This window comes from Pagrus major, chromosome 13, assembly GCF_040436345.1.
Source record: "Pagrus major chromosome 13, Pma_NU_1.0".
In the NCBI taxonomy this organism is placed as follows: Eukaryota; Metazoa; Chordata; class Actinopteri; order Spariformes; family Sparidae; genus Pagrus; species Pagrus major.
In genome coordinates, this window is record NC_133227.1 from 9,091,675 (window position 1) to 9,114,634 (window position 22,960).

The 22,960-nt window shown below is 44.3% G+C and overlaps 1 protein-coding gene across 1 annotated transcript in view; it reads left to right on the plus strand.

The window, feature by feature from the left end:
• Nucleotides 1-22,175, plus strand: part of dchs1b (dachsous cadherin-related 1b) — a 92,426-nt gene extending 70,251 nt beyond the window's left edge. Inside the window, exons 6-29 of the mRNA XM_073479403.1 lie at nt 1,591-1,822; nt 2,109-2,345; nt 3,203-4,261; nt 4,494-4,681; nt 4,867-4,963; nt 5,084-5,241; nt 7,189-7,626; nt 8,314-8,609; nt 8,730-8,845; nt 11,871-12,110; nt 12,654-12,779; nt 12,875-13,084; nt 13,628-13,884; nt 14,009-14,215; nt 14,306-14,702; nt 14,821-14,934; nt 15,066-15,277; nt 15,414-15,565; nt 15,962-16,092; nt 16,242-16,528; nt 17,039-17,180; nt 17,295-17,466; nt 17,551-17,960; nt 18,068-22,175. Of these exons, the coding sequence (XP_073335504.1) occupies nt 1,591-1,822; nt 2,109-2,345; nt 3,203-4,261; nt 4,494-4,681; nt 4,867-4,963; nt 5,084-5,241; nt 7,189-7,626; nt 8,314-8,609; nt 8,730-8,845; nt 11,871-12,110; nt 12,654-12,779; nt 12,875-13,084; nt 13,628-13,884; nt 14,009-14,215; nt 14,306-14,702; nt 14,821-14,934; nt 15,066-15,277; nt 15,414-15,565; nt 15,962-16,092; nt 16,242-16,528; nt 17,039-17,180; nt 17,295-17,466; nt 17,551-17,960; nt 18,068-20,112 (7,923 nt within the window). The 3' untranslated portion in view covers nt 20,113-22,175. The remainder of the gene's footprint in view (nt 1-1,590; nt 1,823-2,108; nt 2,346-3,202; nt 4,262-4,493; nt 4,682-4,866; nt 4,964-5,083; nt 5,242-7,188; nt 7,627-8,313; nt 8,610-8,729; nt 8,846-11,870; nt 12,111-12,653; nt 12,780-12,874; nt 13,085-13,627; nt 13,885-14,008; nt 14,216-14,305; nt 14,703-14,820; nt 14,935-15,065; nt 15,278-15,413; nt 15,566-15,961; nt 16,093-16,241; nt 16,529-17,038; nt 17,181-17,294; nt 17,467-17,550; nt 17,961-18,067) is intronic.
• Nucleotides 22,176-22,960: the final 785 nt, after the last annotated feature.

The following is a 22,960-nucleotide window of genomic DNA, read 5'->3' on the forward strand; positions in this document are numbered from 1 at the left end:
AAAATCATCTGGGAAATCATCCTTGGAAACTGTCTGGAAAAGGGCAAGTATTTTCAGAAAAATACTTGGCAGGTGATTGGACGATCCGTCCGTTTGTCACCTCGATCACAGGCTAACTTGAACAAATCTGATCAACAGTAGAAGAGCGCAATCAGCGGAGAAAGTTGTGAAACAAACTCTTAATAAAGCCAGTTGGAAGAGAGCGAAAACATCTTTTCCACTGAGAAAAGCCTTCAGTGCCGTTCTTTCATTTTCATTCAATGAAGAAACACTCTTCAGTTCTCTTCAGTTCTTAATACACTAAATTCTTTATGAGCCACCAGTGATTGGATGCTAATTGGTGTGCATAACTTAAAGCCTGGCAAGATTAATTCTCGAGATCACATGGTCACAACTGCCTTGCAAGGTAACATCAGTCGCTTTGTGCAACACCAAAGTACGCTGAAGTCAAAGAGCTATTTCTTTGTGTTGCTCCATGACCAAACACATTGCTTACTGAGTGTGTAATGCATCTTCCGATCAAAGCTTCAAGCTAAAGGCAAATTAAAGATGTGTACAGCTGCACTCAAATAAATCTGATCAAAGAGACATGTTTGAAGAAGACAGCGTCCTGTCTCTTACTGTGCGTCTTCAAACAAATCAAGGGGGAACCGCAGCAGCATGGCAAAGCAATCAGAGCAAACAGAGAGGTAAAGAAGTAGGAAAACAGATCCACTTGAACAGTCAGTTCAAAAAAGGTCCTGCTGTAGGATACCTTTTTAGTTAAACATGATGATTTACTTGACCACATTTACACACTTGTTGCTCTAACATCATCCCAGTAGACCCATACACATTTGAAGTATCAATTAATCTCATTGGCTGAAATTTAAAAGGCATTGGAATTCCACACGAGCCGTTAGGGTTACATAAAACCCTAACGGCATAAAAGAAATAACACTCCAATTATTGGTTGGTATGTTGATTGGTTAGTACGGGTAGTGTTCAAACTTATTATTCTCTTTATTTACCCCAGTTCAGGTAAAGACTGAATTCAGGTCTATGATTTACCACCCAACCCCAACAGTGTATCTTCACTCCCAGCCCCCAGCACATTCCCAGCTCCGTTCAGCTGGTGTCTGTTCCCTCTGTCTCGGCTATCCTTGTCTTTAATGGGCTCGTAAAACTAAGCCCGCAGATTCAATGTAATGAATGCAAACTCTTCCCCTCACTGACAAATGCATACTACGCTTGATTGGCTCCATATTTCAGGGATCTTCAACAGAGAATCCATCCTCTCTCTTTTACAGCTGCTTCTTCTTAACATAAATCTTTTGTCGCAGTTTCGTAACATGAAAGTCCTGGTCTGTCGCTTTTCACCAAGGGTTAGGAGACAAATTGAAAGTTGTCTTCGGGGATATACAGTGCAGGAAGGGAGGGAGGATGTGGTCTGACTCAAATACCTATTCTTATGATTTAACCTCCCTTTGCCTCAATAAACTAGTCAGTTAAAGTCCTTAATTCCTTGCAGCATTTGTGCCTGCTCTGCTTATGTTATATTGAATGCATCTTGAACCAAATCTAATCAGAGGAATCTTTCCTTTTTTTCAGGGTGGTTTGACCTCAGTAGCCCGTGTGCGGGTCAAAGTCGTGGACATCAATGACAACAGGCCCGCTTTCTACCCAGTCCTCTACACAGTCAGTCTCAGCACCCATAGTGCCCCTGGAACCTCTGTCGTCAAGGTAACGGCGAATGATCCTGATGCTGGGGAAAACGGCAGGGTGACCTACCGCACGGTACCTGGAGGAGGCTCAGCGTTCTTTACTCTCAACAAGGACACAGGTATGTACTCACCGTCCATCCCCAATGCTCAACCCAAAGTAATCCCGGTTGTAATGGCCACATCTCGCCCAAATTCAGGGTGCCAAGCATTGGCCATAGCTGGTTCAAATACAGGTAAAACAGCCCAAGCCATAACACCCGAAACCTAGCAAAATCGGACAACCAAGCTTGCCTGCATTGGAGTGTTTAAAGGGTTAGGGGTTAGGGGTCAGGGGCGAGGGGTTAGGGTTAGGTTTAAAGGATATGGAGTAATTCATCTTCTCTACTTATCTGTCTCCTTCTACAGGTGTGATTTCTCTCTCTCGCTCGCTCCACGGCAAAGCCAACACGGTAATCTCCATGGTGATATCTGCCGAGGACGGTGGAGGTCTGACGGCGCCGGTCAATGCCAGGGTAAACGTGAGCGTGGTGGCAGGCTCGGTGGCATCTCCTGTGTTTGAACAGGCCCAGTATTTCTTTACGGTACCCGAGGACGTCCTCAGGGGGACACTGGTGGGAGTGGTCCGTGCTTCTGTCAAGACAGGTGAGTCTGTGCTCTCAAGTCATCTGCTGGAGTCTGGCATTAATCTGTCGATGTCTATTTGTCATTTCAGGCTTGATTAATTTATGTAACATGAGAGAAAACGCCTTCAAAAACAAGTTTAAAAAAATCTGCCAGCAGAATGAGTGAACATTGTCTAAAAAAGTCTGTATATCTGTCTGAAATGTTACTTTCTCAGATTTTGAGTTTTTGCCGTGAACCTGCTTTATGTGACTCACACAGGTTTCATCTGTCTGACAAATACCAGTATAGAAATGCACTAATGGGCTGGACAGTGTGTGACGTCTTACCTTTCACCCAAGCAGTTGCACAAATACACAAGAGCATGCACTCCATTAAGAAATCACATCCATCACACAGCATGGACTTTACTGGGGATTATTTTCACTGTGGCCAGACTTTTTATTCTCTCTCAGCATTAATGATGGAGAAATGAATTTGGATGGGGCTGCGGTTCTGAGTGGGAGTCAAAATAAAGTGTTCTCAGCGGTGCAGTGGGCAGAAGATCACTTATATCTGTCTGTGTTAGTGTACAAGGCTTTCAGTGATTCCATCTCCGCACCCTCTTTGAGTGAATCCAGCCTTTCATTAACACTTAGACGAGAAATAAACACACCACATTGCTGTCTGCACGAAGTGGATATGGATCTGTCATCGGTGTTTTTTATGTGGCGGCAGTTTAACAAGCAAAAATGGCCTCAAATTGCTTGTTCCAGCATTTCAGAAGTGATAATTTGATGCTTTTCTGCAATAATGACATGCCTTTTAAACTACTTCATTAAATTACAGCTCAGCGTTTTCTAACACTTTCTTTTGCCGTCTCCGTCTCTTCCATGCAGGTGTTTCGAAGGATATCTTATACTCCATCTCCTCCGGTGACCCTGATGGTTACTTCACAGTAGACAGTGCCTCTGGTACTATCCGCACCGCCCTTCCTCTGGACCATGAAACCTGCTCCAGTCTTGACCTGGAGATCCAGGCACGCTCCGGCTCTCCTCCGGCATACGGAACCAGCCGGGTACGAATAACCATTTCAGACGTCAATGACAACGCCCCCACCTTCCTCCCCTCCTCTTCAGAGTCCCTCCTTTTACCTGAGATCACCAAAATGGGGACTGTCATCTACACTATTCAGGCCACCGACAAGGACTCTGGTCATAACGGTCAGCTCAGCTTCGACCTGGTCTCTGCTGGAGCTGCAGGCAGCAGCGGCCAGAGGACGTTTGGTGTTGACCGTGGCAGTGGGGAGGTACGTCTGATTGGGAGTCTGTCATACGAAAGTGTCCCACGCTATGACCTTCAGGTGGTTGCCAAAGATGGTGGAGCACCTCAGCTTAGCTCCACCTTCACCCTTGTGGTCCACATCCAAGCGCAAGACGCACAAGGCCCAAACTTTGACACCCTGACGTACCGCGTGGAGCTGCGAGAAAACACACCTCTCAACACACGCTTCCTCCAGGTTAGAGCACTCAACATAGAGGCTTCTGGGAACGGTGGAAGCTCCTCCTCATCTTCCTCCTCCTCTATTTCCTACCGCCTCAGGCCTGATGGTGACGCTGCTGGTTTTGGCATCATGCCAGATAGCGGATGGCTTTTTGTTCGTAGCTCTCTGGACCGAGAGGTCAAAGACATGTACCTGCTGACTGTCCTGGCCACTTCAGGCCCAGCAGGAGCAGGGAGAACCGGAAGTGCGACGGTCAGGGTGACAGTAACCGACGAAAATGACAATTCCCCAAGACTGAGCCAGGAGAGGGTGTTCCTGGCTGTCAGAGAGAACCTGCTGGCGGGGACAGGCTTTGGCAGGGTGTCTGCAACAGACAGAGATGCGGGACTAAACGCTCGACTTACCTACAGGCTGCTGCACACTGACAGACACTTCCAGATTAACTCACAAACAGGTGAAGACTTGTATTTGAATTGGAAAATGCTAATAGTACACTTCAAGCAGTTTGTTGTAATTGTGTTTCACTGAATGAAATGTAGTTACTTCATAAACAGCACTAATACCAGCATGATTTCCCTTGAGGAAATAATGATTTGCTGTTTGTCAATTAAATGATTGTGGCAATTACCCCCTAGCTATTGCAAGTAATGTAAGCTAAGGCCTTCTCCCCTGCTCTATTTCCTTAGGTGAAATTAGCACTCGCCTTGCCCTAGACAGAGAGCAGCAGTCCAGCTACCAGCTTGTTGTGGTTGTACACGATGGGGGTACGCCTCCTCGCAGCGCTACTGGCACCGCTCATATCACTGTGCTGGATGAAAATGACCACGCCCCCAGTTTCACTCACGCCAGGCCGGACAGGGAACTGGTCCTTCAGGTGAGAATGACGGTTTAGGTTTACAGTAAACTTTTCACATTATATCATGATATCGATTCATTTTTCCTTGCTGTAAAAGACAAGGTAGGAAAAGGATAAACATAAAAGTAGGATGCTGTATGTAGAAAAGGCATGGTGTTTTGCAGAAAGACGTCAATATGAAGAACAATCTCCCTTTATTGTAGGTAATGGAGGGACTTCTATCTGGAACAGTCCTAGCAACTGTGACAGCTAAAGACCCAGACGAGGGAGAGAACGGGACTGTATACTACTCTTTATCAGGTGAGTGCATTGCTACAAAGCCCCCCACTTAACATTTCCAGACCCATGCAGCTGTTAGTATGTTTATTTAGTGTTTAACTTAACTTGATGTGATGTCTGTATCTGTTGCATCCTCTGAAGGCCCCAGAGCAGAGCGTTTCTCCCTTAACCCGACCTCTGGCGAGCTGAGAACAGCATCCCCCCTGAGAATGGCTGAGCGTTCCGAGTACACCTTCACAGTGACCGCTGCTGACCATGGCACACCAGGCCTCAGCTCCACCTGCCAGCTCCAGATACAGGTAAACATAAACTGAACATTTTCATATCCTCATTCATCCTACAGCTGCGTGCACATTTGCTACACATTTGTTGTGTCTCCAAATTGTTTCGATGGCATTAGGCAATTGGAAACAAAAGCCAATCTGCTGACCGAACCCAAAACTGTCACATCCACACATTACCTCAGTCCTTTTGCATTCCTCACAGCGAGTAATTTCCTCAAACTGTGCACAAAGAGAACAGTATAACTGTCAAAGGAATTGGAAAAGGAGGTAAATATGAGAAGGAGAGAAACTGAACCTGTGCCTGAACAAACAAAAGCATCTATCCAATCTAGTGTGTGTTTCCTGCTCCGAAAGTTTGTGGGGTAACCAAAACCCAAGGTGAGAAACCCTGAGCAGCAGGAGGGAGCTGGTCTGGACTGAGTTATTGTTCTGAACTTTCTGTCGGAGGGTCAATCCCGCATATCAACACACAATATCAGGAATTCAACAGCACAGAGGCATGTAGCCAGAGAAGGGTGGTGGTTTGCTTTGACTGTGGAGCTTTGAGCGCCGTGTTTTTATGTGATGTGATTTCAGAAAGGAAAAGGATGCTAATTACAGCGGGAGTGCTTGCCTTAGATTTCGCTTGTGCAACACTGAGATTAGACAGAGGGGAAACAGGCACCTTGGAATCAAATGCTCCCAGATGAGATTTGATGAGAGCCAGCTGCATCGAATCACACACAGAGAGAAAGGGAATACACCGCCGTACGGTAGCAGGCGGCGATACATACACACACGCACGCACACACTCGCTCACTGTAACGACACATTCAAACACTCTCATGAGCTAACATTTCCAGATAATGATTTTGAGATAACATTTCACATAGCTGTGGGTAAAATCAGACACAGGGATACTGCTGTACACCACAAGTGCTACAGTACTACAGCTTGTAAAGGGAAAGTGCACTGGGGAAAAGTACAAATAGCATCAGAGAATCACATTCGAGATAATTGAAACACTGGAATGTACTTGAGCAAATGACTTTAAAAACATCAAGACTCCTTGGAGCTGCAGTCCTGTCAACCTCTGTGCAAACATTTGTACCTACAACACCAGAAAGCTTAATTTAATGCGTTCAGTTGCTGAATTTCAGACGAAAAATAGGACATGATTTTTTTCATGGGAGTCAAATGTCTGCACATAGGGCCTGTGTGTATGGGGCTAAATAATGCACATTATCCACATCATGTTCCTCTTCTTTATTTTATCCTTGCTATTCATGTTTGATAAAGAAAAGATGCAATTCGCTGCAACAGATCTTGCTAACGAAAGCGAGGAATGCTGTGTGTATGGATTTCTTTTTTTGATGATGAAACCAGAGCTTGTTAAAATCTGCTTTTGTTTGCTGTCTTCAGAGCGCTTTGATCTGTCCAAGAGCGATGTTGAACCCTGAGGCTGTTGCTCAGAGTGGCGAAAACCCTCTGGCACACGCTCGTTTCCCTTTTGACCGGGCTGCGGCATATGGAGGCTGTGCTTAATGCTCCGCATTATTTGAACTGGAATATTTACAGTTTTCCCTCCCATTACACCCTTCATTATTTTGTCACAGGTCACAAACTCTGATTCTCATCTTGAAGCCAGAATGCTGCAGTGTCGAGATATTTACTGGAAGGATCGTACATAATGTCTCCATGCACAATGGGAATGCCTGTGAGGGTTATTATAGTAATAGCAACAAAACAGAAACAGACTACAGCCCAAGGTTTTGTTTAGGGATAGGCTGGGAGAGAGCCATATAGCTGCATTGTCTGCAGAATATCAAAGGAAATCAGATCCAGTATATTCCCCTTGACACTTTTCTTCTATATTTGATATAACACTATTTATATCGAAAGGTTTTCACAGAGAGAACTTAACATGACCGGAATCAATATGATAAGATGAAGCCCTTTTGACCCTGGTTTACTTTCCTTCAGGTTCTCAGCTCCGCCAAGTCCAGCCCAAAGCCCAACACGCTCTCCATGACCTTGAACACAGTCGAAGGGGCCACTCCGGGCTCCATCATTGGCTCTGTACGCCCACATGACCAACAGGAATCTTTATTGGAAGGCCAGGTGACCTACCTGGTAGTGGGGGGCACTGACCGAGATGGGACCTTCATGGTGGACCGTTTAAAGGGTGACGTGTACCTGGTCCGCGAGCTGGACTACGAGAAGGGGTCGAGCTACACGCTGCACATCGAGGTGTCGGACTTCTCCCAGGCATTTCCCAGCAGCCACCTGGTGCGGCTGGATATCAACGTGCAGGACAGCAATGACCATGCCCCCCAGTTCACAGAGGATCCTGTTACCATTGTGATCCCAGAGAACATCGAACCAGGGGCTTCAATTTATACCTTCCAGGCTTCGGATCAGGTAGGAAAGAGATAATATCATCCGCTAAAGAAGAGTTAAAATGTTAACCAGTGATTGATAATTGTTGCCATTGTATACGAGGGATATAGCCACACAATTAAGACCACTGACAAGTGAAGTGAATAACATTCAATGTCTAGATACAGTTAAATGTTCTGCTGGAAAACATTGGGCCCTGGAACTCATGTGGACGCCACTTGACATGCACCTCATGGCACTCCCAATGGCAGTGTGCCCCACTCCCCACCCCTGAAGACATTGACGCAAGGTCCAGCTCCAAATTCCCCCAATCCTAATCTGATCAAGCATCTGTGATACCATGTATCAGACTTGGCCATCATCCATGGTAGCCTCACCATGGATGGGACTTGGCTCTGACCCATTGAGGCATGACACAATCCTGTGGGTTGTGAGGTGGGGCCTCCATTGATCACACTTGGTTCGTCCCATGCGTGCTTGATTAGATTGGGATCTGGGGAATTTGGCAGCCAGGCAGGCGTCTTGAGCTTCATGTTTTGTTCCTCAGGCCATTCCCTAGCAGTTTTTGCTGTGTGTCAGGGTTGTCCTGCCGGTGCAGTGGTGTTTGGGTGGGTGGTGTCTGTCATCAAGACCCAAGGTTTCCCAGAAGCACATTCATCATCAAAACTCTCCACTAGCTTTGTAATTCATCTCTTTTCTCCTTTATAGGATGGCAGTGGACCCAACAGTGAGCTACATTACTCCATCGAGCACTACTGGCCAAACACGCCCGACCTCCTGACCCTTGACCCCTCCAGCGGAGTCCTGACTCTGGGGCAGAAGTTAGATCATGAGTCGACACCATCCCTCTACCTCGTGGTACGGGCCACGGACCAGGCAGTGGATCCCTCTCAGAGGCGCTGGGGTTCAGTCACCGCCCGGGTGTTTGTGACAGACGAGAACGACAATGCTCCGGTCTTCAGCTCACCGTCTGCGGTCAGCGTCATGGAGGATCAGCCTGTAGGGTGAGTAACTTTGGTACCTTAATGTACATTATTGTCATTGCTTTGACGATTTCATTTAAAACTTGAAGCGGTTGTCATGTTTGTTACAATCTGACATTTTGTTGGTATATTTATCTATAGGTTTGTGATTTTGTACGTGATGGCTCGAGATGACGACGAAGGAGAAAATGGCAGAGTATCATACAGAATCCAGGCAGGCAACAGCGCTGGTCGCTTCAGTCTGAACCCAAACACTGGTAAGCTTATTTTTAGGCTGGGACACATCATCTAAAAATATAGTAATGTTCCAGTAATCTAGGAGGGTCTGTGCAGACTGGGGCTTTCCCATAAATACCCAATTTACACCCCATCAAGAGATGATTAGGGCAGAATTCACATCATTTCTTGCGTTTACAATCCTGCTTTGAATGATTTAACACAGCAGGAGTAGTGTGGCCTTTTTCTGTTGGGTTTTATGATTGATAGATAATCAGCGTCCCACCCGTAGAAGCCCCCTGAAACAAAACTTTCCAGAAGATCGTAATTACCCACTGAAGTGCTGCGTCTAGGGGTCTCAACTGCTAAAACACTCATAACGCTCATAACCCGCTTTACTAGATGATCTTTCAATGCCTCGGAGCAATATTTCACTTGAATAATGCTTTGGTTTTCTTTTCTTGACGGATTTGTTCATGGGAACCGATTTGGGACTATGGACGTGACCGGCCTTTGATATCTTATATATGTGTGTGTATGTGTAATCTCTTCATCGTCAGAGCTGGTCGGTGTGGGCGTGCTCAGATCTGGCTGAGATGGGATTAGGAGCCATAAGACAGATATTTAATGCAGCTTCCAGATGGAAGAAAGTCTTTACTTCATTACTGTCAAGTGTCTGGTGTATTAGCAGGGGCTGATTTCACTTCTGGTTTGTTTCTCAGACTGTGTGGTGTTAAGCTTACGGTTAATAATAGCTGTAATAGCAGATTAGCATTGTATTGGGAAGACATTTACCAAACTGCCCCGCTAATGTGGGGGGTATCATTAGCCTGATTACCACCTATAAATTATACGTCTGCGCTGCCAACATGAACTTTCTGTTATTTCCCAGTACAGCTGCTTTACTGCTGGTTTTATTGACCCCTTTAAACCTAATGTTTCTTACATGTCCATCCCTTTTTTTCACAAGTAGCTTCAAAATTAGATAAAACATTTAATGCATGCTGTTTGAGAGCATTATCTGCCTGTTCTATCCTTAAAGCTATGCCCTTCTTACGGTGTTAAGGTAAAATAAAATCCCAGACACAATCTTTATAGCTGCAGTTCTGCTGAAAATGAAAAAAATCTGTTTGCCTTGTGCAGTATATTATGCTCATTTCCATGTAATTCAGTATGTTTTAAATCTTTGGAAACCTCAAGATCTTCGGTAGCCTCAAAATAGAATTTCATGTGAGTTTGAGCAAAGCTAATCCAGTAAGAGCATCTTTATCATATGGTTGGTACTGTATCAGTAACATTAAATTGGCTACAGAGGAGGATAAAATAGTACAGTAAATGTTTTGCATCTGTTTGGCCGAAACACGGGAGCAAGCAAAACCTCACAGGAACATCTGAGCCAACAGTCAACACACGATGTATGTGTTTGGCATGCTGTGGCATTTATAAATTACACATGTCTCTCAGACACAGCATGCCAGCTGAAGTTGTACACCACTGTGAGCAGTACACACACACACACACACAGATACACACTCATATTTCCTCTCACTTTGGCTGACCCTCCTTGTAGTCGCTGGTAAGAGAGGAACTGAAGCCAGAGACTGAGAGGTAGTGGTCTGATTCAAAGCCTCTATCTGAATCAACTCGATTTACATAAAACACACACACACAACTAATGCTAACTGATACTGTTATGTTAAGCCCAAAATGTAGTTTTATTGCAATTCCAGGTTTCAGTCTGGATCCTGCATATGTTTTCCTGCATGCCTGCACTCGTGCTTTACAATAATCATACAAGTTCACTGATAAAGCACCGCAGCACACCAGTAGTGGAATGGAACTAAGTACATTTACTCAAGTACAATATTTAAGCACAATTTTGATATACTTTACTTTAGTATTTCAATTTTGTGCTCCTTAATACTTCCTGCACCTACAGTTACCTGTCACTTTTTACATAAAAAAAAATCTATGCCTATTCAGTGTTGTAAAAAGTACCCAAAGTCATACTTGAGTATAAGTAAAGATATCTAAAATATTACTTTAGTAAAAGTGAAAGTCACCCATATAAATATAATTGAGTCAAAGTCTTAAAATGTTGGATATTAAATGTATCTAACTATCAAAAGTACAAGTAAAAGTAAATTATACACATATTTACATGTATGCAGATACTGTAGACTGGGGTTGACAGATTGTTGACCGCTAGACTATATCATATCTGATATTCAGCATTTTTTTGATTATTAGAATCATTTTTTTAATCCGATTGCTGATTAAATAATTTAATTTATCTAAAAATGTGCTACTTTGTCTCTGATGCTGCAAAATTACTAGTAACTAAGTTTTCAAGTAAATTTAATGGCGTGAAAAGTACAATATTTGCCTCCAACTGGAGTGGAGTGGAAGTATAAAGTAGCTCGAAATTGTACTTAAGTACAGTACTCGAGTAAATTTACTTGGTTCCATTCCATAACTGTGCTTATATGATATGATGCAGTTATGTATCAAAAAATCTACTAAATGGCATAGACTGTATCTAAAATCAACTCCACATTGATGAACTACAACAGTATAATGCTAGAAGCCATTCAGCATAATGAGTACTTACTTGCTAGTAATACTTCTGCACTTTGACTTACAGTGAGCTACATTTTGAATTCAGGACTTTTACTTGTAACAGAGTATTTTTTGCCTGTTGTATTTTTTACTTTTGCTGAAGTAAAAGATCACAGTGCCTCTTCCACCCGTGCAGCACACCACTGATTCACATTTGGGAGCCAGAATAGAATAGCTGGTGTGAAGTCACCGTGGTCTTTCACTTACTGTGGAAACTCTCATAAAGCAAAGCTGTAAGGGTTTAGTTTTTACTGGTCCTCTAGGCATACAAATACTGCCTCTCTCGGGTACACAAGATTACATGTTCACAAAACACACACACATTTCAAGAACAAAAAAAAAAAAAAAAAACCCAAATAAGAATAGAGGTTTTAAGTGAAGTAATCTGGAAAGTTTTAGAAAGTTCCTCACCCACTGCTCACTGACTCCTTTTTTTGTCTTTTGTAGGCTCTCTCTCCATCCTTAAAGCCTTAGACCGGGAGGAGCAGGAAGTCTTCAATCTGACCATTGTAGTAGAGGATTATGGGATACCTCAGCTGTCCACCTCTCAGGTGCTGTCTGTGCAGGTGATCGATGTGAACGATGAAGCTCCAGTGTTCCAGCGAGCCGAGTTTGAGGCCCAGGTGATGGAAAACCGAGGACCAGGCACAACTGTATTGACAGTTACTGCCACTGACCGGGACCAAGGTTGGTTTAAATGTGTCATTTCAATAATAACAATAAGTAGAGTTACTCTGCTTGATAATTCAACAAAATATTAAAGTCAAATCATATGAACCTTCACAGGAACATATTTTTTTCTTTTGGCCAGTAAGAAGTATGGATAATGTCAAGACGGATGGATGTAGAACAAAGTATAAAATAAAGAAAGTTTTTAAAATTCAATGAAGGCAGAATGAGTTAACTTGTACAGCTGGTTTACAGTACAAGTGCCTCAAAAATGAATGGCCAGAGAACTAAACAATAGAGACATTTAAATGGTTTGGAGAAACCAAATCACTTTAAACCAAACCACAAGCTCACGCTAATGAAAACGTGTGGTCGCAGTCAATCGTCCAGAGCATAATATTTCTGGAGCTTTCATTAGGGCTTGCCAGCGGATTTATGCAGCTTTGGATTCATTAATATCGCTGCTTTATGTCACTGAATGTGGCCTGTTTTCTTTATTGCTTCTTCCGTAGTGTGCGCAGCCATTTATTTTTCTTATGTCTGTTTTCTGTTTCAATCCAGGTTCTAATGGCCAAGTGACGTATGGAGGTGTGACAGAGGAAGGCTTCATCATCAACCCTGTGACGGGAGTCATCACCACCACCAAGGAACTGGACGCTGAGCTACAGAACCACTACACACTCACCGGTACTTGTCTCAGCTCAGTTATTTCCACATATAGCCACAAATCTTTGTATGGGATCCAACATCTCATCCGCTTCACAATTTCCATCTCTCATCAGTGTATGCCAGGGATAGAGGGCTGCCTCCTAACTTTGCCAAGGCTGTGGTCCGTGTGGAGGTGCAGGATGTGAACGACAACGCTCCGGTCTTTGCAAAGCCGTGGTACGGGCTGGAGGTGCCGGAGAACCAGGCCCCTGTAGAACTCTTCTTTCTCATGGCCACAGACCCTGACTCTGGTCCTGGTGGAGAGCTGGAGTACAGGATCACTGGTGAGAAACAGTGTTGTGTTTCATTAGAACGGGTTTACAGAGCGATTTGGCTCACCACAATTGCTGTAATTGCCGTTGCAGGGTGTGTCGGATGTGAGAATAAAAATATCTTGGGAGAGACAGTGAATTTTTGTCATTTCTGGTGTTTTCCAGGCTTAAAGTGGTCAAGTTTAACAGATTGTTGACAGATTATTACAATTTGCACTCAGTTGCATATGTATGTGATCACACTTCGTCAGTTTTGGTGATATGTAAAGTTGTGCAGGAGTTATTTTGGTCTTCCCAAGTCAGGATTGGATATATCCAGTATTCGGATCAGTGTATTGCTTTTGACAGAGCTCTATATGAAAGATCAGATCTGCATACAGGTCCGTTCTTGACATACTTCTGTATTATTTCAATTATAGCTCATTCCATATACCTGTCTGGAGCACATTCAAAATTAGTCTTAAGTGCAGAATTGGCACAGTTTCACTCTCTCGTCTTCTTTTAACACTCAATCCACAGAATTTCTTGACAATTTTTTCTTTTCTTCCAATTCAGCTGGGGACCCTGATGGAGATTTTCACCTCCACACCAGCACAGGGGCCCTCTCAACCTCACGTGGCCTCGATAGAGAGACGAAGGCTGTGTATACTCTGGAGGTAGTGGCCACAGACCGAGGCAGCCCTGCTCTCAGCACCACTGTCACAGTGGAAATCAAAGTGCTGGATGTCAATGACAACAGCCCTGTCTTCAGCAAAAGTAGCTACACTGTTGACGTATCAGAGGACGCTGCAGAGGGGTCCAAAGTTCTAGAGGTAAGTGGAAACGGGACTCAGAATACACGCTTTGTCAAAGTATCTGATCAACAAAATGTATATCTGACTTTTATAACAAAATATTTCATATGTCAATCATTAAAATGTGTTTATCTATTTCCAGGTGTCAGCCGTAGATGCTGATGATGACCTGAATGGGAAGGTTCTGTATTTCCTTAGCCGAGAGGCACACGGAGCATTTACAGTGGATGAGAACACTGGTGTCATCACAACAGCAGCCCCTCTGGACCGGGAAAAATGGGCGTCATACAGCTTCCAGGTGTTTGCTGTTGACCTGTCACCTGCTGCTCCCAGGAACACCTCTGCTCAGGTAAATGAAGGGTTAGATTTTGAAAGTGTTCAGTTGTCTGATTGTTGTGTTTTTTTTAAGTATTTGTATTTTTTTTAATCTTCCTTCTAGGTGACTGTCACCATCCTAGACGTCAACGACAACACTCCCTTCTTCATCCAGGATCCGCTTGTCATTGAAGTGTCCAGTAGGCGTTCCCAGCGGGTTCTAGCCACCATGAAGGCTGAGGACAAGGACTTTGGAGCCAATGGTTCTGTGTTTTACCGTTTCGCCACTCCAGTGAAGGGCTTCAGCATCAACTCCCTGACTGGGGAGATCCAGGCAACTGAGCCCCTAGGGGATCTGTCCCAGGCTCAGAGGACCCTGATAGTGGAGGCCATGGACCAGGGCACGCCAGCTCAGTCTGCACAGGGTGTGGTGGTGATTTACGTGAAGGAGGTGGAATACAACGGCATTCGCTTCTCTAGAAATGCCAGAGATGTCAGCATACAGGAAAACGCTTTGAAAGGTGCGACACTGATACAGTATTTTTTAAGGATTGGAATCATCATCTTAGTCGATTTGTCCCTCCCTCTGCTGTCACAGTTAAGTATATATATTTTCTCTTGTCTGCTTAAAAAATTCAGGCACAACTGTGGCTCAGGCTCAGGCTCAGCACCCAGATGGCACACGAAGAGGTATCAGCTACAGCCTCTTCAGTGGGAACAGAAAGCAGGCCTTCATCATCAGCTCCTCATCAGGTGAAAGTCACAATAAAACACTGTTGTTTTTAGGTGTGAGTAACAGATTGTTAGTGTGATGTGGTTATAAAAAGTCAGCAAACACAAAGTTTAATCTGTTATTTTATGATTTCCTGATCCTCATTTTCCAGGTGAAATCAGGGTGCAGAGCTCCAAGGGACTGGACTTTGAAGACACCCCCAGACTGCGTCTAGTTGTGAAGGCAGAAACTATATCCTCCACATCTTTCATGGCTATCAACCTGATTCTGCAGGATGTCAATGACAACCTTCCTCGCTTCCAGCTGCAGAATTATGTTGCCTACATGAGAGAAGCACAGGGATATGAAACACCAATCATACAGGTACCTCCATATATAAAAACTGCACAGTAAATAATACAAAGTCATACTGACATTTGGTCTACTGGAGTTTTGCGAATGGTAAAGATAGATCCTCATTATTCTCCATTTTTCTTCCTCCTCTTCCACCTTTTCCCAGGTGATGGCTGAGGATGTGGATCAGGGCCAAAATGGTCAGGTGACCTACTCCATCCAGTCATCCGGCATGAGCGGCCTGTTCAAGATCGATCCAGTGACAGGAAGCATCACTACATCGGCCATCATGGATCGTGAGATCTTTACCCAGACCAAGTGAGAACAGATCTGAAAATTCAGCAAGAAACTATTCTGTGTGCACATTTTGAGGAGGGACATTTATTTTACCTGTACAGCTTGTACAGAGAAGAACATAACAGTTTGTATTCACAAACAAGTAAACGTGTATAAAAGGACAAATTAGATGTAGCACATCATGAATCATATTCACTCCGCTGGCTTATATTTAGATAGCTTGTGAGGAGGTTTACATAGTCTGCTGAGGATAGAAGCACCAGTGCAAAGTGATATCTGTATGCCAACTTTGTGAATCACCTGCTGTTCATTTTCACAACATGTTGCTTTTGTGACAATATAAGAATGAAAAACAAAGTAGATGTGCATCATTTTGTGTTCCTTTTTAATTTTCTCTCAAATTAAAACCCCCCACAGACTGGTAGTCACAGCGACTGATAGAGGAAGTCCACGATTGGCTGGTTCAGCCACACTCACAGTGATCATTGTTGACCAGAATGACAACAGCCCCACAATTCCTTTGCCCAAGGAAGTCCGCATCCCAGAGAGTAAGTACTTTATTAACAGCAAATATTTTAAAATCGCAAAGTAAATTCTGTCACTGTACAAACCAAGGTCGTATAGTTTAGCATCATGGCTATGCAACAATATAAAAAGACTAACAGTTTTATGTTCAATGTCGTTCTCTTTCAATCAGACATGTTGATCGGCACAGAGATCACTCTTGTGACGGGTAATGATGTCGACTCCAGTCCTGCCCTCTCCTACTCTTTGCATCTGGACCCAACAGCCTTAGGCAAGTTTGGGATTCACCGCTACAGTGGAGGCGTTTCACTCACCGCCCCTCTGGACTTCGAGGAGAAGACGTGGTACACCCTGACTGTCAGAGCCACGGACACCCAGCACCAAACAGAGGCTAACATAACGATACTGGTGGAAGATATTAATGACAATGCACCTGCATTCACCCATGATCTCTATCAGGTAGGATGGCTTATAATTCAAGCTGGTCTTCTTTTTTCTACGTACATAGTACATTCGTTACATTCATTGTGCCTAATTAAATGTGTGTTAATAAAGTTTGATAAGGAATTGAATAACTACAGAAACAGTGTCTCTCTAGTAGACTACTTCATCGTGGGAGGAGAAAATTGCACTCTACACACACTGTAAAAAACACACATGTGCATTCCCAACGTGTACACAGTGTGGGTGATAAAAGTTAACTGCCTAATATTGACTGGGGAATGGTTGCAGAGATGAGCATGTACAATATTTACTTCTCTGTCTCAGGAAATGACCTCAACATTAGCACAAGCTTAAGAAAAACAGGAACTACAGTATAAAATGCAATTTTCTCCACTGTGAGTTTAGTGCTTGTTGACTTCCTGAGTTTGGGAAAACAGTATACAGTATTTCTGCAGTCTGTTGTTGGTTTATTTGTTTGTTTTGCCCTAATGTTCTAATGTTGTTATTTATATCTCTGCACCCCAGGTAACTCTGCCTGAGCACACGCCACCAGGAAGTGCAGTTGTCACAGTAACAGCAACTGACAGGGACTCAGGAGAGAACGGAAAGATCACCTACCGAGTGATGTCATCAACACAGGAGGGTTTCTACATTGACCCCAATAATGGTGAACAACCTTGGCTTGCTTTCCTGATATAGTTTAGCTCAAGTTTCAAAAGAAAATCATATTTAACTGATAAGATTTTGAAAGTAACTCCCTCTCATTGTCTTCCTTATCCAGGGACCCTGTTCATCAATCACAGAGCTGAGTTTGACCCTGAACGCCCGTCAGTCAGTATTGTTATCGAAGCATGTGATGGAGGCTCGCCTTCACTCTCCTCCCTCACCACTGTCCAGGTCCAAATCTCTGACGTCAATGACAATGCGCCTGTGTTTCACCAATCAGAGTACAGGTCAGTCTACATTCATTAGATTCTGGAAGTATTATGGTGTAACCTCAGCTGTTCTTACATATGAGATCGTCCTTCTGTCTGCAGGGCCACAGTTTCTGAGGATACCATCCCAGGCTCAACAGTTCTGACTTTTGAGGCCTTTGACAGCGACCTTTCCCGAGAAAACTGCGGCTTTGACTTTGCGATTGCCAACGGGAATGAAGGAAATGCATTCCAGATTGAAAGCAGCGTGCGGTTCATAGAAGGACGGGGCTTTCAGACAGTTGGGACTCTGCTGTTGGCGGAGGGGCTCGACTTTGAAACCAAACCGCTTTACAACCTCACTGTGGTGGTATCAGACCGCGGTGTGCCCCAGAGGAGCTCTAGTGTTGCTGCAGTGATAACCATTGGTGATGTGAATGATAACCCTCCGGTGTTCAGCAGAGCAGAATATACTGTGTCACTGAGTGAGGGAGCTGCCTCTGGGACAGAGATCATACGACTGACTGCTACAGGTGGGCCAAAGTCCAGTTATCTCTCATTTTTATCTCCTTTTTTCATTATTCCTTTCTTACTATGTACCTCACATACTTCATTCTACTCTGTTGTTGTCTTTTGCCAGACCCAGACTCAACTCCCAATGCTGAGATCCAGTATACCATCAGCTCTGGTGATGAGGTGAACTTATTCACCATGGACCAGTGGACTGGAGCCTTGCGACTTCAGCAAGCACTCGATCGTGAGCACCAGTCCACACATACTGTCATCATCCAGGCAACAGATGGACAGGGTCACTTTGCACTAGCTCCAGTCTTTGTTGAAGTCAAAGATGTAAATGACAACCATCCATTCTTCCCTGTGGATGTCCTCACTGCGAGTATCAGAGAAAACCAACCAGCAAACTCAGCTGTGACTGTCCTACATGCCATAGACCATGACACAGGAGTTTTTGGCCAGCTAAAGTACTACATGGTGGAGAGGTCTGGTGCAGGAAAAGACAGCTTCAATGTGGATCAGAAATCAGGAGAAATCAGAAGCAGAATTCCCTTTGACTTTGAGAAAATCAACTCCTTCAACTTTGTAGCAGTGGCAGTCGATTCAGGCAACCACTCAGCCACTGTAACTGTGCAGGTGTTTGTCACAGGAGAAGATGAGTATGACCCACTCTTCACTTCCTCTGATTTCTCCTTCGAAGTCCCAGAGGGAGCCAAGAAAGGCCAGAGCATCGGCCAGGTCCAGGCAAATGATGAGGATGGAGGGGTGGATGGTATTGTTCTGTATTCTCTTCCCACCAGCTCGCCGTTTTTTGATGTCAACAAAACTACTGGGGTGATCTTCCTGAAGTTGGAAGGTTCAGGCAGCAGTAGCGGCAGTGGATCAGGCCGGAACAAACGGGAAGCCAGGCTGATGACCCTGGATGTGAAGGCTCACAGTCCTCTAGAGGCATCTCGCACCACTACAGCCCAAGTCTCCATCGATGTCACAAACACCAACTTTGGCCTGGCCCCTGATGTCAACATCCTGCTGATTAGCATCATTGCTGTATCACTTGGTTTTATTGTTTTGCTTGTGATCATGGCTGTGGTGGTGTTCCTTGTCAAGTCACGCAGGAGGAAGAAAGCCCAGGATGCAGGAAACAGAACTGTTGCCTCAGGAACTGCTCTGCAGAAATTGGATGATTGCAACTCAGGGCAGGGAGGGGAGAGGATCTACCACCAGGCATTGCCAGGCTATGCTGGAGATCAGAGTGCCGGTGGTGGTCCCTACACTAGAGGGGGCTCTCTGGATCCTTCTCACTCCAGTGGAAGAGGGTCAGCTGAAGCAGCGGAGGACGATGAGATCAGGATGATAAACGAGTACCCCCGCGTCGCCTCCATCACCTCGTCCATGCAGGAGCACATCTCGGCCAGAGGACCAGACTCTGGAATTCAGCAGGACGCTGACCAGCTCTCTGATATCTCCTGTGAGCCTGCAGCTTTGGAGGGCAGCACCTGGTTCAAAGGAAAGAAACTGGGAGGCAGTCTCAGTGGGACCTTGCTCTCTGGCCAGCTCCCAGTCTATAGGGACGAGGGAGGTGGGTACCTCGGAGTAGGTCGCGGCCTCAACATTTCCCTCCCCAAGGATTACGCCTTCCCTGAGGATGGTAAACCGTCAGTGGATGGTTCCCTCACAGCTATCGTTGCCAGTGACGAGGAGCTACGTGGAAGCTATAATTGGGATTACCTGCTCAACTGGTGCCCTCAGTTCCAGCCTCTGGCTAACGTCTTCACAGAGATTGCCAGACTGAAGGATGAGACTGCCCAGCAGAGCCAGAACCCTCGCCAACCCTTCCAGCCCAAGCACAAAATGGATCCCAAACCTAGAATCGACCCTCCACCACTGATCACATCAGTGGCCCATCCAGGGGCCATGTCAGTTCCCCCGAAGGTCCCAGTGATTGGACGGACATTCCCGCACTTGGCGTCACTTCGCAGGTCCCCTATCAGTCATGAGGGGTCCATTTCATCAGCAGCAATGTCCCCCAGCTTCTCCCCTTCTCTGTCCCCGCTGGCAGCTCGATCTCCAGCTGTTTCACCCTTTGGAGTCAACCAAGGGCCCTCAGCATCCATGATCAGCACCAGGGAGCCCTCGCTGGACCAGAGTCCTGATCACGAGATGAGAATATGAAGGAAAAATTTGAAAATTATTTAAGCACGAACTTAGGGACAGACAACATAAACAAAGCATGATGGAGCATCCTTCTGGCTGTTCTTTTTCATGGATTAAAAGAAAGAAAGTGGAGGTATCAGTTGTACTGTCATTCTCAGAAATCGTTTAGTGAAGGTCTCACAAATGTCCAGATTGTGACATTTGTTTCAAGTGTCCGACCATATGAATTTTGGATAGTAAACACACCCACAAAAACGTACTTAACCCTCTCCTGGTAGAATATTTGCATTCTTTGAAGTACTTCTGTGGGTCGGCAGTGTTACAGGAAAACACAAACAAGGAACATGTGCCTGGGTTGACAGGACCAGCCCACTCAATGTCAACAGAACAGTGACGCAGGTCTCCATGAACTGAACAGGGTTAAGAGGAAACCGACCTCTTCATGGGAATGTGCACTTACCATGCCCTGCAGTCAGAGATCCCTTAGTGTGTAGATAGATAGATGTGTAGTTTTCTTGTTACCTCGCTGGCTGGCCAGAGAGCGAAGGATCCTGTTCCTCTCTTCGTGTCTGTGGACATTTTTACACTCCAGTATTAAACTCATCTAGTGGCTGCTTTTAAAATGGCCTCTGGACGACGTGTGTGTGTGTGTGTGTGTGTGTGATTCCCATGGACAGAAAACTGTGTGTTCACAAAGACACTGATTCATTGAGTTGCCAATGCATCACAAAGTGGACGAGCAGTGGAGACAATTGTTTTTCCTCACCGATTCAGATGACACTTCTTTTGATTTTTACTTTTATTTTTATATATTTTTATATGAAATTATGATTTCAGATCCAGAAATGCCATTATTCCACATGAAGAGGTTATTGTTTTTGTGTATTTGCATATATGTATATTTGTATGTATGCAGGCTACGCTATGTACTGTCTCCTAGGTTTTTAGAGACTCTTGTGACAGTTCTGATGTGAGTGAGAGGGAGACTTTTGTGTTTCTAGCATTATTTATATGAAAAGAGGACTTGCTGCCACATTTTGACAGTAGGAAACCAAACACAGCTCACACTACGCTGTGTTATTACCTTAAGATTTTTCTTTTTTTTGTCAAACTGTAGATCATCCCAAATCCAGAACAGAAATCTGATGAAAACCTGTGATAAATCTAAATGCCTGCTTCTCCAGCAGTTCAGCGCTCTGCTGTGGTTTGCAGTTATGCACAACAGCACATTCCCCTTTGTTATTCAGGGATGACTCAATTTGCTGATCACCTCTGTGTCTTTGAAAGAAAGTGCTTCCTAAAAGTCAATTACATTACTCACTAACTTAAATGCATTTTACTGTGAAGTTGTTCATCTCAGCACAACAAAAGTAGCGTGCAAAGAACAGGCTTGGACTCTCGTAGGAAGGTGGCGTAAGTGGCAATGTAGCACATGAGCCAGACGAGCGGGAAGCAAAAGCCTGAATGCATGAGCCTTGATGAATGTACAAGGATTTCGAAACCGGTGCAGTATTTATTTCCATGTTAACTCTCTGTTCTGTGCATTTTATTGCTATGATTCACTCATGATTGTCACCAACATGATGAGGTGTTTTCAGGTTCCATGTGTTAAACTCATCATCTGCACCTTCTTTCTTTCCTCTCATCACTGAGATCCAGTTTTAGCTATCTGCTTGTGTAGCATGAGGCTTTAAAACTGTCTTTTTCATGGGTTTTTATCCTTCTGGCCTGTTTTTAATCTTTTGGAGGTAATTACAGTGATTGGAATGTCCTCTTGTTTTCCAAAAAGATGGCTTCTACCTCTGTTCTTTGTTCAACATAACCCTACAAATCGCCTGATGCAAAGCTGGCACTGCAGCTAAAAGCTACACATGCCATGAGCCTAACTTCAGCACAACACGCTCTCGACTCGTAATTATGCTGTTTTCAGAAAAATTTCGGCGTTGGAGGACGTCCATTTGGAGTTCAGTTTCAGATGACTGCCAGTGACTGATCAGTGGAGCGATGGCAGGATAAAAAAGAGCTGTACATGTATTTAAAGCAAATAATAAATTCCTACTGATCTCTTTTGACAAACTGGAGTCAGACTTCATCTTTTTTGGAGTTTAAACCGAGGCTTTGAGGGAAGAACTGAAAAGCAATTAAAGTTTAACAATGTTCCTGCTATCTGCGCTGTGAGTGGTAACTTCGAAGAGCTGGAGTTCACTTCAGTCATTTATGAGAAGAGTATTATAAGGGAGGGGCAGACTTGGCTTTGGGCAGAATCACAGCAGACCTTATGAGGACGGTGAGCCAGGAGACAGAGACCTACATCCAGGTCACCATCTGGCTTTCAGCAAATTTTCTCCTGAAGGTAAAACTACATGCAGTATCGGTTAATACTATATATTATCATATTAGCTATTTCTTCTAAGTTTGGTTTGCTGTGGTTTGGTGAATCCAATTGATAACATTTTAAAGTGGGGAGGCAGAGGATGATTGATGATTTCCAACATGGATGAAAGGTGCTGAAGAACGACAAGAGAAAACACAAATTGAAAAGAAAATAATAATGTTGAAAACCAACATTTCTTATTTGAACTGTAAAATGAGTAGATGCATTTAAAATATAACTTAAAACCTAATACAACCATGGCTGATATTATTTGTACACTGAACCCCTGATTTGACAAAATGTGTAAAGTTTGGCACAGATATAGAGAGACGAAGACATGCTCCTTCCGGTGGACCACCATGGGATCTCATTCCATAAATAATGTATATGGTAGAGAATGGCGAGAGACAAATACGTTTCTGAACCCAGCTGAATTCTGCCATGAATCACATATATGATGTTTGTGAATTTAAAATATTTTTTTCAGCTTGA